This window comes from Daktulosphaira vitifoliae, unplaced genomic scaffold (genome assembly GCF_025091365.1).
Source record: "Daktulosphaira vitifoliae isolate Bord-2020 unplaced genomic scaffold, ASM2509136v1 Scaffold_2, whole genome shotgun sequence".
Taxonomy (NCBI): Eukaryota; Metazoa; Arthropoda; class Insecta; order Hemiptera; family Phylloxeridae; genus Daktulosphaira; species Daktulosphaira vitifoliae.
In genome coordinates, this window is record NW_026099573.1 from 12,191,152 (window position 1) to 12,207,534 (window position 16,383).

A 16,383-nucleotide genomic window follows, 5' to 3' on the forward strand; every position below is an offset into this window, starting at 1 on the left:
GTGAGAGCTGAAAAAAAGTGGTAACAGACACAAAAAAAAATAAAAAAACACATCATAGTAAAATTAATACCTTCTCAGCTTCGCATCGAAGCTAACATCCGAGGAACTACATTTTAATACCATAAGAATATAAAGGATATTTTATAAAACTAATTTTTATTAAAAACAAACATTTTATAATTAGTTTGTACTGTATAACAGCTATTATTTCTATAAAATACTAAATTTTCAACGATATAATAGAAATACAATAATAATTACTAATTAATAAAATGACAATAATAAGAGTAAAACTTTAAATGTTTATAATAAAATTAATATTAAAATAAAATTTGGTTATTAAAAAATAAATAAATAAAATAATATTTAAAGATAAATCACACAACACACAAAAACAAATAATAATTCAAATGGAATAGAATAAAAATATAAGACACAGGTTTAAAAAATATAACAGCTGGTTAGCCATATTCTCAAAAAATAACATTAATTTAAAGGACTACATTAAATACTTAAGCACCAATTCAGTGATAATCATCCTTAATATTAATTTAATGTAGTGGTATACATTAATTTATCTAATATTTAAAAATTTAACATAATTTAATAATAAGGTTATATGAATAAGAGATCTTACTTTAACTGAGTTGCTTCGTTTAGAGCATTAATCCACCTGAAAATAAAAACAATATTAATTTTAGTGTTTGGAAAAATCTTATTATAAAATAATGTGTATCAATTTTCATTTACAAATCTTTAAAAAAAATGTATTCCAAAAAATTTGTTTTAGTTATTAAATGGTCTTGCAAAAAAGGTGGTTTGATAAAAATATTACACTATCTATTATGGGGTGTAAAGAATCACCTTTATAGTTTACACTGTTGTCAGTAATTTTTGCACTATTCAGAAATTATTCTGTAAACGTTGCTGTTAAAGTATATTAGATTTTTAAAATTTAGATTATTTAAATTTTAAGATTATCAATGTACTTGAGTTATAAAATATTGTTTATAACATAAAAAGTATCTTAATGTCATAAATACATATATACTACATAGCTTAATCAAAAATACATCATGCCATAGTGCATAGGTACTGAGTTTCTATTCCATCACACAGGGCTATGCAGATTTTATTTTTTTTTTTTCTATCAAATGTAGATTTTCAAAGAAGTTTCAAAGATTTATTATATAAAATAATAATAATCTATATTCTAATTACTTAAGATAAAGTTAATTATAGGAACAATTTAGATTGAAGATCAATTTCTATAATGGCATTATTGAAATATAACAAAGGTTGCTAATTTTCAATTAAATAAATTTGTAAAATTGAAAGAATGTCACGTAAAATGTTTTCACAACAAACATTTTGTTCAGAACACATGAAAAAAGCATTCACTAGAAACTTAAGTGTATGATTAAATTAGTTTGCAATAAAATATATAGTAATACAATACTTAATACTTTTAAAAAATTACCTTTTGGCTAATTGTTCAATTTCTGCACAAAATATCAATGGACTCTGTCCAGCATGGGCTAATTGAAATACACACTTAGAATCAAAATCCTCATAATTTGTACCCTAAAAATAAATTTTTCAATAATTCATTAATAACAGTAGAATTTTGATTATCAGAACTGCACATGTAATGAACACAATAAACTGAAAAATTATATTTTTCTTTTCTTTCCATAATTAAAATTGAAATAAACTTATAAATAGAGTCGGTATTTATTTTCATTTATAAATTTGATTAAATTATTCCAAACACATCAGCTAGTACAAATTTGTATTAATAGACTTGAAAACTCAGTAAAGAGCTCTATCTGAAAATGTAGTGTTGATAGAGATAGGGGGTTTATTCTCACTTAAAAAAAAAAAAAAAAATTCTACTTTACTGTATATTCCAATAACATACTTGAACAAAATTTGGTCTTTTAAAATGGTTAAAAAAAATTTATAAATGCATATAAGTCATAAGTATCATAAAATTATTTTTATCAAAATAAATTTTACATAGTGTCTAGGTGGAAAAATCTTTTTAATTATACATTAAAACAAGCTAAATATCTTATGTATTTTCTAAATTCTAATTTTCTGAGATACATAATACATTCTCAAGTTGAATTAAAACTATATATCAGTTTATTTAAGTTTTATATTGACTTATTTGTTAAATGTTGAACAAATCCTTTTATTAAAAAGGTAAGATGATGAATATTCAAGTATAGTGTAGCACAGCACAGTACAAATGACAAAATTTTTCATGAAGGTTGCAATAAAATAAGAAAACAATGCTCTAATATGTATAGGAGAATCAACAAGTAACAAGTGAAAAAGTTAAAATAAGTTATTCTTTGTTTCATTTGCTAATTTTTTCAACTATTTTTTAGGTTTTATAAACCTTAATCGAACATTTTGAAATTCTACCATATCATTTATTACATAAAATTTTGTAAAAAATCATGTATGCATAAAATGTCACTTAAAATCTCTGTGTATTATATAAATTTATGAAAATTTGATCTATATAATTAATTTAGTTTTATTATACAGCTATTTTTAGAAGATTTTTCACAAAAAAAATTGATTATTAAATTAACAGTTTTGGTTCAATAATGTGTAACCTAAACATATTTTACCACATACAGAAAGTAAATACTATTACTAGGAATTAACTATTTTCATTGGCTAATAAAAATAAAACTATTAAAAAATGTCTTAGAAAAAGAATATATATATATATTAGATTTAAAAATAATATAATTATGTAAATTATATTATAGTAATATCATAATTATTAAATAGTTACCATAGAAAAACACAGTTAATAGTAAATTCTAATTTTATAATAAATCATATACTACATCAATAAAATACTTACTTCAGGAAATGTTTGAACACTATAACCTAATACTGGCACTGTATTTAAAGCTACTACATCTTCCGATGCTTTGTAAGTATATAAAACTTGTTCTTTTAGTACAAACCAAAATCTTTTCCATGATTTACGACCACGACGATATAACCAACCACTCATTTGTGAGCCTGAATCATTAGCCATAACCTGAAAAATACAATTACTTTATAGTAATAATATTTGATTAAGTTAGTGTGGCTTAATCAGTAGTGTAGTAATGCTTAACGTGACTAATATGATCAAGCTGTTTGCTAAGCACGAAATTTTTATATAGACACGCGAGGTACTTACCTGTTGTTTGGATATTTTTTTTATAAATCTGACCTTTTACCTGCCCATAGAGGGGGATACAAAATGACAACTTTTTCAAAAAAAATTAACTTTTGAAAGTGTTTCGGAAATACTGACGTTTTTATATATATTTTAATTTATAGCTAATGTAATATACTTTATTATGGAAAAAAAAAATTTTGGACTATTTTGTCTTCAGGGTGAAAATAGCTACTGAATGCTGTTTTTGTGTGAAAATTCTCGATTTTATATTTTACATATTTAACTTTATATTTATATAACTTTTTGAAAAATGTATGGATCATTATAATTTTTTTATGATAACTACTATTAATATACTTCTTTTGTGAGACATACTTTTTTTTTTAAACGGACCATTTCTCTTTATTCAAGGGATTCAAAACTTAAAAATGCATATAGGAAGTAGAAGTTTTCAGCTTAAATTTTGGAAGTGTTCCAGATATACTAGCACTTATATATATATTTCTACTAAAGCTTATATAATATATTGTAATATGAAAATAAAAATTTATTTTGTTTTCATGGTGAAAACAGACATCAAAGTTAATAAAAAAAAAAACGATTTTTGTAAAAAAATTTTTTTCATATTTTAACTTTATAATGCTATAACTTTTTGAAAAATGTATGGATCATTATATTTTTTTTAAGGTAAGTACTATTTATATTTTATTTATATATATATTTGTTCATATATTATACTTATAAATCATAAAACTTGAAATCAGAATATAAATAAGGAAATAGGAGTTGATGTTACTTTTGTAATTATCCACCAATTTCTTAAAATCTAACACTATCCACCGATTTGCATCGAAGCATTTTTTATAATAGTGTTTATAATCATAATGATATCATAATATAGATATCATCTATTCTGGACCCAACTATGCCACATTCCCACTGTGCTGGGTTGGGGGTTTTTTTTTTTTAGATTTTAATTATTAATAAAGTTGATCAATAATGCTCGGAGATTTTATTACCATAATAAGAATAAAATAACTTAAAATACTTTGTGATCATTTTTAATATTCTTTTGCACTTAAAACATCTCTTCAAAAGAAACATAATTTAAATTTAAATATTAAACTTAAACTAGAAAAGAACTCCATCTCCTATAATACATTTTCAAAGTAATTATAATATTAACAAATTAAATAAGCATACATATTTTAAACTTTAATTACTTTGAATATTATCTAAAAATATAATCAAATACTTTATGTATAATATATTTTTGTTTTAACTACAAATTATTTTACTATAATGTGCTAGTTATTAAAATTCAAAACAATTATACTGAACTTGATAAATATTCTTGTTCCCTACAATATGTAACTTAATTATTTTAATTAGGGAAAGATCTAATTTAAAAACTAAAAATAACATTTTGAGTTATTTTAAATTAAACTAAAAACAAAACATACTTCTTTTAGCCGTTGTGGTACATATTTCACAAGTTTCTTAGTGTTCCATAGTCCAGATTTTTTAAAAGAACTTTTTATTGCATCTAATTTATTTAGAATATCTAAGTTGCCAAAATTAGACCCCTGACGTAATTCCACAATTTTATCTTCAACTTCTACAGAAAATGTAAAAAATATATCAACAAATAATTACATTTTATGGTAAACAAACCTTTGAGCAAATAATCAAAACAATCATCACATACTCTTGCTGATTGAAACTTCATATAATGTAATGGCGCTTTATTTTCTGAGCAACTTCCACAAACAACCTATATATTTTTTATAAAAGCAGTTATAACCTTGTAGATAATTTTAAATGATAAATAACATTTTTATGCTAACTTTTCCACAGGCTCGACAATGATGTCTACGATAAGTCACAGTGAATTCTGCTGCACATGATTGACACATAGTAACACGACAGTCTTGAATCCAAATTGGCGCCTGAATTTTATACTTAAGTAATGTAGTAATTTGTTAAATAATAAAATATATTAAAAAATTACCTCATGACCTAATTTTAAAGGTTCACAACCTGCATTTTTTGGAACAAATTTCATATTTAAAAATGATAGCTGTTTATTGTTGTGCTCTCTAATAGCTTCTTCTAATTTAGTAACCCATTCTTCTCTTTCTGATAAAGATCTAAAATACTAGTTATTAATATGAATTAATCACAAAAATAATTCATTCAATTTACCTAGCTCTCAAAGTAAAACTCCGAGTTATTGTAATTATATTGAATTCATTGTAATGATCATCAGTCAATGGTATAAATACTTTCATTCCACTCAGTGGAAGTTCATAATTTATTTTTAATCCAGACACTGTACCATAGTATGATGTATACAAAAAACAATCATTGAGCTAAAAACAAAGTTTCAAATTAGTAAATTTTAATAATTTTTTTTTTATTAAATATTACCAAAATAAAATATCTCAATTGCATATCTTTTCTGGATAACTTGTAAAGTTCTCCGTCCTTAATGAGTTCTCTACCAGGTTTTATTATAACATAGTTTCCTAATTGTGATTGTATTTGCAAAAGTTTGCTCAAAGAGTCCTTAAAAAAAAAAGGATATGTAATGTGATTTAATCAATTTAAAGCATAAGTAATATTATATATTAAATTGTAACATTCAAAACTTAATAAAATACAAAAATTTTTAACTTTAAAGATTAAAAATATATAAAGTATATTCCTATCCTAACATTTTGCAAAGACTTTACACAGTGCAGCACGTGTCTATCGAGAGACCTTGTACGTCGTATTGTGAGTTTTAGAGATAACATGGGGTGCCTTGAAGGAATGTTTGATGGTAGTTGCAGAGTGGCTTATATTATGCCAGGCAAAGAAAAAAATATATAACTAGTTGTACTGATAAATTTTTCATAAAATAAACACACCATCAATCTTCTGGATTTTACATTAACTTAATTTATCACAACAACTAGTTTTATTTAATCAATTCAAATCAACCAATATTAAATAATATTCAGTTTTCTCTACTTAAAATATTTTTTAAATTGAAAAACTAAATAACCACATTAAAATTACTATTAGTTTTTAAATTTATAATGCATAGTATTGATATTAATTATAACGTCAAGTAATTACTAAAAATCACTTACCCCTTGCTTAACACTTTTATTAGCATGGTTAGCCACATCACAGACAATATTTAAAGCAGTTAATGTATCTTTATAATCTATTGAATTTTCATCAAGATTTTTTAAATAACTTTCTAACAACAATCTATACTGTGGTATTCTCTGAATAGGTTTAAGCATATAGTGTTTAACTGTTAATTTTCTACATACATCAGATACTTCAAATTCTCGAATACATTTATGAAACTTAGGATACTTGTGACAACATTCATCTAAAAAATTACACTGACTTTCAAAATTTTGAATGTATGTAGAATAAAGTTTAAGAAATGGTCCTTTTTTCACAATAACATCAGCAATTTTAGGATGTTTATCCCAATTTTCTAAACGCTTTTCCATATCTTGCAAAAGATCTTCATTTAGACTGAGCAACTGGGGAAGTGGGTTTATTATTTTAGCTAAATCATTTGGGGGTATAATTTTAAAGTCATTACATGACTGATCAATAAATGAAACAAATGTTTGACATAATAATTTTAAAACGTCAATGAAATCTTTTTCGGTTGTAATTAATTCTTCAACAATTCTCAATGATTTATTCTTAAATGGAATTATTTCATCTGGTTCCACATTTTCAATAGATAATGATTCTTCAAGTTCAAGTTTTTCATTTGATTTATCTTCTATAGATGAATGTGAGTCTGTATCATTTTCATCTTTATCAGAATTATGCTCTTCATTTTGACTGCTGTTAAAAGAGTCACGTTTTTTTTTTTTTTTTTTTCCCTTTCCGAATGATCCAAACCAATTTACAATTTTTTTTCTTACAGAATACAGTTCAGTTGAATCACTTGTAATTGATAATTTTTCATCATCAATTGTTATATTTTGATTATCCATTTGATTCACAGAAATTCCTAACATATCTGTATCATAAACTACGTAATCATCTAATAAACTTTCATTGGGGAATTCATAATCTGAATCATCATTGATATATTTTCTGTTAATACTGCTACTATTATTATTTTCACTATCAGTTATGTTACTTTCTAAAATACTATTTATATGTACAGGAATATCTAAATTGGAAATATTCGAATTAACATCACTTTCATTTTCTGATTCTTTCCTAAATATATTATTCTCTTCGTGAATTTTGATGTCAATAATTTCATTTTCAATGGAATCAACAGTCTTTTCTCCATCTTCTATGGTTTGATGACTTACACTGGGAAATTTATGTTTTATTTTGTATGGACTACTTTTGTAAACAATATTACTGGGTTTTGGAAGTAATGGAGGTTTGATGGTAGACTTAGTTACTGAAAATTCAATTTGACTTTTTAAGGTAGATACATTATCATTTGTGGTAACCATTTTATGTTTTGAACAAAACCTATAAATTTATAATATAAATATTATTACTGTTGCTATTTATTTATGATTTATAGCCTCTATAAAAGCTATTGCTTGTGGCAAAGAAGACAAGAATTTATGGGCCATCATAACAAAATCAAACTCTGGTACCTTCCACCAAAAGGTAATAAATAAAAGAAAGTAGTTAAGAAAGTAATATAATAAAGCGTATTATATTGGTAAAGCAAAACCTATTATTAATTAAACTAGATTTGCATCTTCGTATAAAAGAATACATAGTTTATATGAATATATATATACCAACATGATTAGAAATTAGTTTTAAGATTTAATTTAAGAAAAAAATTATTTATCCATTTAAAAACAATTTGCTTAAGAATCTCGAAAAAAATTAAAATATTAAATTAATGAAATTAACTTTTTTATTTTAGTTTTCAAGTATTTTTTGTGATTTTTTACAAATAATTAAATTATAAATCATACTTATATTAATAGTTAAATAAATATATAATAAAAATTGATCACTTGTGGCTAATTAATTAAGTAAAATTAAAACTAAAAAATATTTTTAATATTTTTTAGTTTTTTAAATTAATAATATTTTTAATATAGTTTTAATTTTACTTAGTTAAATAAATATTTAGTTATTATAAAACAATATTTGTTAATCTAGATATTAAAGTGTTTAATTTAATAAAAATATAATATTTATATAGTGCATACTTTTGAGTTTCATCACAATTACAATTTCCTAAACTTGTAAGCAATGAGATAGGCTTTGGAGGTGGTGGTGGTTTAATTTTCTCTGTAAAATGAATTATAACTTTTTTATAAATTGATTATTAATTTACTACATAATTATATATCAACTTAATTAAAGACCTACTTGAATTTATCTTCCTAGCCATAATATAAAAAATAATTTATTTTGTAAAAGATATAAAAACATTATATTTAATTATTAAATATACTTTTTTTTTTTAATAGTCAGGATAGCCAATATTCTAAATATTTTTGGTATAAAGAAGATTATACAATTCACTCCATTAATAAGTTTATGAAAGAAGATGCCTAAATTAATGGTAACTAATCAGTTTTAAAAATGAGAAATATTTTTTAAATAAGTTATGATTTCATCAAAAATAGATCAGACAAATAAAAAAATAATTGATTTATCATAATTTAATCATGATGAAAAAAATATAATACTATTAAAAACTGCATTAATATTTTTCAAAATTAGAATCTATGAAGTGTAATGTAATTAAAATTTTAATGATAAAAGTTAAAATATAATTTTATGTTACCTGGTGTACCCATGATTCCATTTAGTCTCATTGATATAAAAGAATCACAACATATTAAGAAAACATGTTACCTAAAACAAAATAATTTATAATATTATTGTCAAGTTTTAGTTATATACAAAAAAATATCAAATAGCTATACCTTGATCAATACCCATACAGAATCCGAATGGATAATAATAATTCTTATTTTTTGTTACTAAATTTACGTAACATTTTTAAATTTGTCTCAATAAATAAAATAAATTTTTAGCTTGTATAAACTACGTCAATTTAAAATAATTTCAATTAAAGTTGTTCAATTCATTAAGAAAGTTGAATATAAAATCAGAATTCTTTGGTATAATTATGGTTATCATTTAAAATATACATTATGATTGTTTGGCGTTAAGATAAGAAATAATGATAATGTTATTTGTTTGTGATTTCACAACTAGATTATTACGTGATTGTTATGCACAGTTACTCGATTTAAACTGAATTATTTAATGCAGTTATATGTCTTCTTTAATTTCGATAGTATTAATTATGTATATGAATTTGAAATATTTAAATATATTTAATCTATAGTAAAATTATAGTATCAGTAGATTATACATTAATACTAATAAGTTGCTTGTGAAAAACCCCCTTTTTTTCTTTTATCATTCTCTTTATAAAGTACAATATAGGTGTAATCAAGGATGATGAATTGAACCACCAGTAAATACAAAACCGTCCCTTACTAATAGTGTAAAACTAGGAAGGCTAAAAACAAGTATTTTAATAATGCGACATGTCTAGACATTTTGTTAACATTTATTATTTTTCATTGGTAAATAAAAAAAGATAATTACATCTTATTGTACTTCTTGGTATTAATGCTAGTGGTAAGCATTTTTTTGTCATGGGATTATATAGAAGATACACCTGACACCTAATATATACCGGTATGAATGTTTGACTATTGATTAGCTAATAGACTATAATAATTGACAAATCTCTAAATGACGTAGGGGAAAACGTTATTTAAATTTCACAAATGTAATTATATTTTCAGTATGTATATTCACGTGAAAAGGATAGGATGTGAACAAAATATTTTTTGCTTTTAAATAAAAGTTTGTTCATGAATATGAATATACTCATTCAGTCATACTCTATATAAAGTGTTCAGACGAGTTAGACTGTCCTTATATTTATTTTTAAGTGTTGATAAGTATTTAACTTATTAAAAACTTATTTTATTTTTTAAATATTTCAATAAATTCTAGATTTTAAAATAATTTTTAAAACTTCGTGTGTATGCTACGTACCGACAGATTTGCTGGTTTTATTTAATTCATATCAACAATATCATAGTATATTCCAATTTAAAATAAAATTTAATATTTCTTCTAGAGAATGTTATCAAAATTTATACTAATTCTAAGTAATCGAGGGAGAGTTCAAATATGTAGTATTTTACTACGTACTACTATGTCTACATTTTTTTTGTTAATTACAATGGTATTCTTTGCAAAATTATACCTCAAAAATCACATTATTTTAAAAACAACAGTTAAATTAGTTGATACGATGAAACCTTGTATTATCATAGTGATTTGTGATGAAACAAATGTAGATTAATTTCATAAGGAAGTCATTAAAACGAGAGGTATTGGGAATATTATGCTTGATAGCATCCATTTCATTTTTTTCAGTAATGAGTTTTTGGAATCTTCTTACTATCCATACTCAACTTTTAGCTAAGACAGTTATGAGGAACTTCTACAGGTCCCCTTGACCGTTGTTTATAACGTGATCCTGGTTAGTCTGAACAGCGTATTCAAGATAAAATAAATTTATGGAAGTCTCATTATTTATTTTATATTGACGATTTTTTTAAAAGCAATTCAGTTTTTTTTTTGCGCGTAGAAGGCCGCTACAATTTTTGAGTTTCCAAGGCCGTTGCCCTTCTAGTACATTCCAGGGAACTGGATAATCAAATGTTTTTTTTAATAGCTTTTATTAGGTAAATGTACAGCTTAATAGTTATGGCTAAAGTTTGAATGTTATACAAGATCATTACAATAATAGTGAAATTAGTGGCGGTCAAATAGGAAGGAGGGTATTAAGGGATATATCCCCTATTGACAAACCCTTTTTTACAATTTTTATCATATATATTTTATATTTCATAAATTATATATGACAATTCAATTTAAAAATTATTGAGTAGAATTTATATGGACAAATATATAACCCTAAAAATTTAGGAGATTAAATTTTAAGTCTTGGTTATTATTTATACTTATATAAACTCAATGAGGTACTTATCTAAAATAAATTAAATATATAAAATACAATTCATAATAAGAAGGACATTTATGCATATCTAATAATCTTTAATAACATATTGACATATTAATACAAATAAAAAAGCTTTTAGGTATGGGTGCACAGCTTCCATGATGATATTTATTATAAAGGTAGTAAATAGTAAAATCATTTGATCGTCACTGAATTAAATACATTATAATAATCATTAAACTATAAAACGATTACAATTAGTAATTAATTATTAATTCGTCAATCTATTTCTAATAAATATTATTTTTAGGTGACCTGTATGGTTTTTTCGGGAACTCTTGTTTTTCGAAGTGCAAGCATTAAGGTTGATTTTGTACTCCGAACTGTACAAGTTTTCCCGTCCTTTCTAATAAAATTATTAAGTTACTTAGCTAAGAAGATGTGAAACTTGTTAAAAAGAATTATATTTTAACCCGCAAAAGAAAAAATGGCCTTTTTTTGAAATTGAACTTTCAGTAGATGTCTAAAGTTTTGTGTAAGTTTTTCTATGAGTTTCCATAATATATTAATTAAATCTAAAATTTATATTTAATTTATGTCTTATATATATTTTTTGTGTGGAGTTAGATTAAAAATGCATTATTTTCAATAATCTAAAATTTAATTAAATTTTGGTAGATACGTCATTTTCACCACAATGTCCTCCATTTATCAATATGTTATATAAATGCTTATATTATATATTGACAGAAGTAGTACATTTGTTATTGCTATTATTGATAACACTAAATAATATTTACTTTGAAATAAATTTTACAACCATTTAAATTATAATTTCAATTTAATTGTACGGTGACGTGTACTACTATGACTTTGACAGCCAACTTCCATTACTATAATAAAAATAATAGATTAAAATATCATAATTTTAATATTTGATTAGTTACATCAAATGGCGAAAACACTTGGTATAAAAAATACAGAAATCAGAATACATCAGGTTAAAACTGTTTTACTTACAGCAGGTACTTGTTAATTTATTTATTTATTAAATATAACATCCAAATATGAGCATAAAGCATACATTAACAATGTATATATATAACATAGTAAAAATAAAATAAACACTAATACTTAAAAATTAATACTAAAACAAAATTAAAAAATTACATTAATATAGTGTAGATAAACTATTAATCAAAATAAAAGTGACACATAAACATATATCAATTCTTAATAGTAATTACAATATGTGTAATAATTTGATGTAACTTTTAACCTGGTTTAGAAAGTTTTTAAAAAAATCATACTCATTACCAAAAAAATTACATTCTAAGAGCGTACTGTTAAACAGTGAAAAGTGACTATAGTTTTGTTGATGGTCAGAAACAAAATAAGGGAGTGAAACGTAAGGAAACGCGTGAAACAAATGGAATCAAAAATCAGGACAACAATTTTACGTCGATTGTCGACCTGGCCGACCCCAATTAGTTGGAATTAAGGCTAGGAAAAAGAAGAAGAAGAATCTAAGGATATCAAGATAATCAATTGTGTTATAAAGCCATAGCACTATGATATGATATGTCGGCCTTACGTCTCCGAAATTCTGGGTTACACATAATAATTCGGTTGCTGTTACATAGAAATCCTAGTCATACTTACTTATTTTAATAGCTAAATCTGTTGTAATTTTTCTAATTTATTTACCAAATTCTTCTAATAAGGAAATAAAATAATAGATTAAAATTCAATTATAGGTCAAACAAGCGCACATTAAAGAACTTTTAGGCATGTAATGCTAGTAAAATCCCAACACAACCTCCAAATAAAACCTAACATTCTTAATGCTATATTATATGTAACTGTTATGTGCTCAATGAACGGCCAAAGGAAAGATAATCCTTAAGTCTTTTATGTCATTTACAATTGTTAAATTAGATCCAGAAATAGTATGATTAAATAAATGTATTTCCCTATTACGAAATAATGATATTTGATAACATTCAGAAGTATTTATAGTTAAACTATTCAATATACACCAGTTATGAAGCCTATGGATGTCATCTTGAAGTTTAAGGTAATATTGTTAATTTCAATAAATATTTTAACACCATCAGCGAACATTAAACATGAATAAATGGAAACTTTTTCATAGATATTATAAATTATAAAGGAAACAAGTGACCCCTTTGTGGTATATCTATTTATGTATTTTATTTTTTCACGTATTAATAACCTTAGGTCTTTAGAGAACCAAATAGGAAATTTTTGTTTACTAATAGAAAATATAAGAATAAAGTTTTCAGTGTTTTGGAGACTAATTGAATAAAATATATCAAAAACAGAATTAATATTATTATAGTGATAGGTATTTTTGAATATTTTAAACTATCGAATTGGTTTTTATACAACCGAATAGCTTATTTTTAGCATAAACTATCGAATAGTTTTTGAATGGATATCGAGTAGTTCGATAGTTACTATTCGATATTTCCAATCACTAATTATTACATTTGAACATACTATAGTTGACGCTTGTTCATTAATCATAAGTATATAGTGGTCATGTCTACAATTGAACTGTTTATGTTTAGAATAAGTTAGTAAAACATAAAAATTTCAATGAAATTTAAAAAGAAGAGCTAAATGATAGAGGTCTAAAGGTACCAAAATATCTGGAGTTTTACTAAAAGAGGCTGAATCGACATATAAAAAATTAAAATGAAGATAAGAGCTATTACTATTAGCAATTGTGTTAAGTTGATACATAATAAAAAACAATCAAATATCACTCTTATCAGATCTAATACCATTATAAAGTAATCCGATTTTATCATTTAGTAAATTATAATCACTAAATATAAATATATTTGTATTCGCACTCATGTTAGATAACAATGAATTGACCGTATCAGCATGAGTCATAAACAGCCGCCGAACTGTCAGGTGGAATGTAACATTCTCTAATAATAAACTTTGATATTTCCCCTATTTAGGCAGATACAAATAATTTGTAGGAAATAGTAAAATAGAAAAGTGAAATTATTAACAGCTCTTTAGTGAAATTTAATTCTCATTAATATTATAAATTCATTTTTTAATTAAAATTTTGCTAATTATCAGTAAAAATCGCTTAGTAAATTTTAGTTTTATTCTGAATTGGATGGTGAGACTGTCACTCGAAAGTGATAAAAACATTCTTTTAAAGGTTTTTTTTTTTAGAAAATTTAGAATTGTAACTAAAATTAAAACTTAACTATTAAAACTTTTAATTTAAACTCTGAATACTACCGTCAAATTGACATGGTTTTTATATAATTTATACATTTACATTATAAACGGTCATCATTAAAGTACATAAAAACAGTTGCATTAATTCAAAAAAATAAAAATATATACAAAAAATAGATGATTAATATTCTAATATCATGTGTTGCTAATGGTGACTTTTTATTACGTTTACATGTCATATATTTACCCTTATCTTATTACCTTATTTTACAAGAAAATGTTGTATATATGTTAGTGAGTATTTATGATTTTGTCATGGTAAGGGTTGGGCGTACGATTCTAATAATTCCTCTTGTTAATAAGAAGAATAAATAATAGTAAAAGAATAAAAAGAGTGAAGTATAAATTGGAGGTCTTCAATTTTATTTATTTTTACCATAGGCGTGTTCAGATTTTTTTTCACAGGTTCTTAAGTCGAGTCCTGAAGTAATGGAAATTCCTGGGCGTTCCAAAGTAATGCCGATGGTGTAAAAAAAAAAAAAGGTTCTCAAGTCGTTTATTTTTTTATTCTATTTTTGTAATAATAAAACTTTTATATATGTGTAAAAAAAAAAAAAAAATAGAAATGAATAATTACAAGCCTACAATGTACCATTATTTAAAATTCTGTGTTAACTGCAGCCAATACTTACATGTATCTTATCGTTTTCAAATATGTACAATATTTTATAGTTTATGTTATCAAGGTATTTATTGTACATATTATGTTTAATATTTGATTTATTGATAAAAATAAATTAGTTATTACTGTTACTAGTTCATTTTTATATTGTGTTATATAAAAACAACTCGATTGAGTAATATTCTAGCGCTAATTTTTTTATTATTGTTGTATTATAATTATTACAATCTATGATGATATTGAAATAAAAATGTAGTGACGTGCCTAGATATTAATTTCAGGATAGATAACTTCTTCAAATTGTGAAGTGGGATTTTTTATTAAAATACACTAAAAACTGTGGTATCATATTCATTTAAGAATATGTTACTTTTTGGAAGTACAATTGACTATCAATTTAAAAAGAATGAGAAAGATTATACAACGAGTAGGTACGACTCTAGAAGAAGTGTCCAAAATTCCATTATTGGACGCCGTGATGAAATAATAATATTCATATTTTTTTAGATTAAATTTAAAAAGTTATGATTAGTTAACTATGAAAAACTAATGAAATAAATTAGTTATACAATTTTGCTGTGTTAAATCCAATCTTGGTAGCCTTTTAAATTGTGTAATTTTATTGTATCACCTTTAGTAAGCTTATTTTAGTCTTAAATGTTGAAAAAGATATCGTAATGTTTCTAGAAAAGTTATGAACAAAAAACTAAAAAATATGTTGCAATAAACCTTCTAGTTTCAATTTAAGTTAAAAAAATGAAGTCTCACCATTAAAAAAAAAAAGAATATAAATTTTTATATTTTAATAGTTCGATAAATAATAAAATTATTCGACTTGGTTAACCATATATTAAAACATGAACAAAAAATAATTTTAATTTCAAAACAAGTCTAATATTATGTATTAAAATTTCTATTGGAAATTTTATGAAAATTTTCTTATGAAAAAGTCAAAAAACTTTCTTTTTATTAATTTTTGTGAGAAATATTAGTTTGATATATTTAATATGATGTTTTTTATAGTGAGCTATCACTAAAAATTCGTAATTTTGGCTATTAAAAAAATTTAATGAAAATCTTTAAGAGAACCTCTCCAGAACGTGTAAGGTAAATTCTCTCTATGTAAAATCTAAACCTAACATAATTGTGAAAAATATGTTAGCAGAAGCTAACATATTAGCAAGCCTTTGTAGCACACAT

General features: G+C 23.7%; 1 protein-coding gene across 2 annotated transcripts; it reads right to left on the minus strand.

Annotated features, from left to right (window-relative positions):
* Positions 1-257: 257 nt before the first annotated feature.
* LOC126898920 (FYVE, RhoGEF and PH domain-containing protein 6-like) lies at positions 258-9,353 on the minus strand. Of its 2 annotated transcripts, XM_050673309.1 has the most exons (13): positions 9,142-9,352; positions 9,000-9,070; positions 8,416-8,497; positions 6,334-7,711; positions 5,627-5,764; positions 5,402-5,568; positions 5,208-5,346; positions 5,044-5,145; positions 4,871-4,970; positions 4,660-4,814; positions 2,888-3,070; positions 1,481-1,584; positions 258-673 (listed from the first exon to the last, which is right to left on the minus strand). In XM_050673309.1, the coding sequence occupies exons 2-13, from the start codon at positions 9,028-9,030 to the stop codon at positions 634-636; spliced, it is 2,619 nt and encodes an 872-aa protein (XP_050529266.1). In that variant the 5' UTR covers positions 9,031-9,070; positions 9,142-9,352; the 3' UTR covers positions 258-633. The 2 variants fall into 2 exon arrangements, with proteins under 2 accessions (XP_050529266.1, XP_050529267.1); XM_050673310.1 differs by lacking the exons at positions 258-673; positions 1,481-1,584 and adding an exon at positions 1,695-1,870 and having other exon boundaries at positions 9,142-9,353.
* Between the last annotated feature and the right edge of the window lie 7,030 nt (positions 9,354-16,383).

Excerpts from the sequence above, each read along its gene's own strand:
- LOC126898920 (XM_050673309.1), bottom strand. The coding sequence starts at position 9,030 with ATGAGACTAAATGGAATCATGGGTACACCAG. Across the intron at positions 4,815-4,870 it reads TTTTGATTATTTGCTCAAAG|AAGTTGAAGATAAAATTGTG; the intron begins GTTTGTTTACCA and ends CATTTTCTGTAG. Across the intron at positions 1,585-2,887 it reads GTGTTCAAACATTTCCTGAA|GGTACAAATTATGAGGATTT; the intron begins GTAAGTATTTTA and ends ATTTATTTTTAG.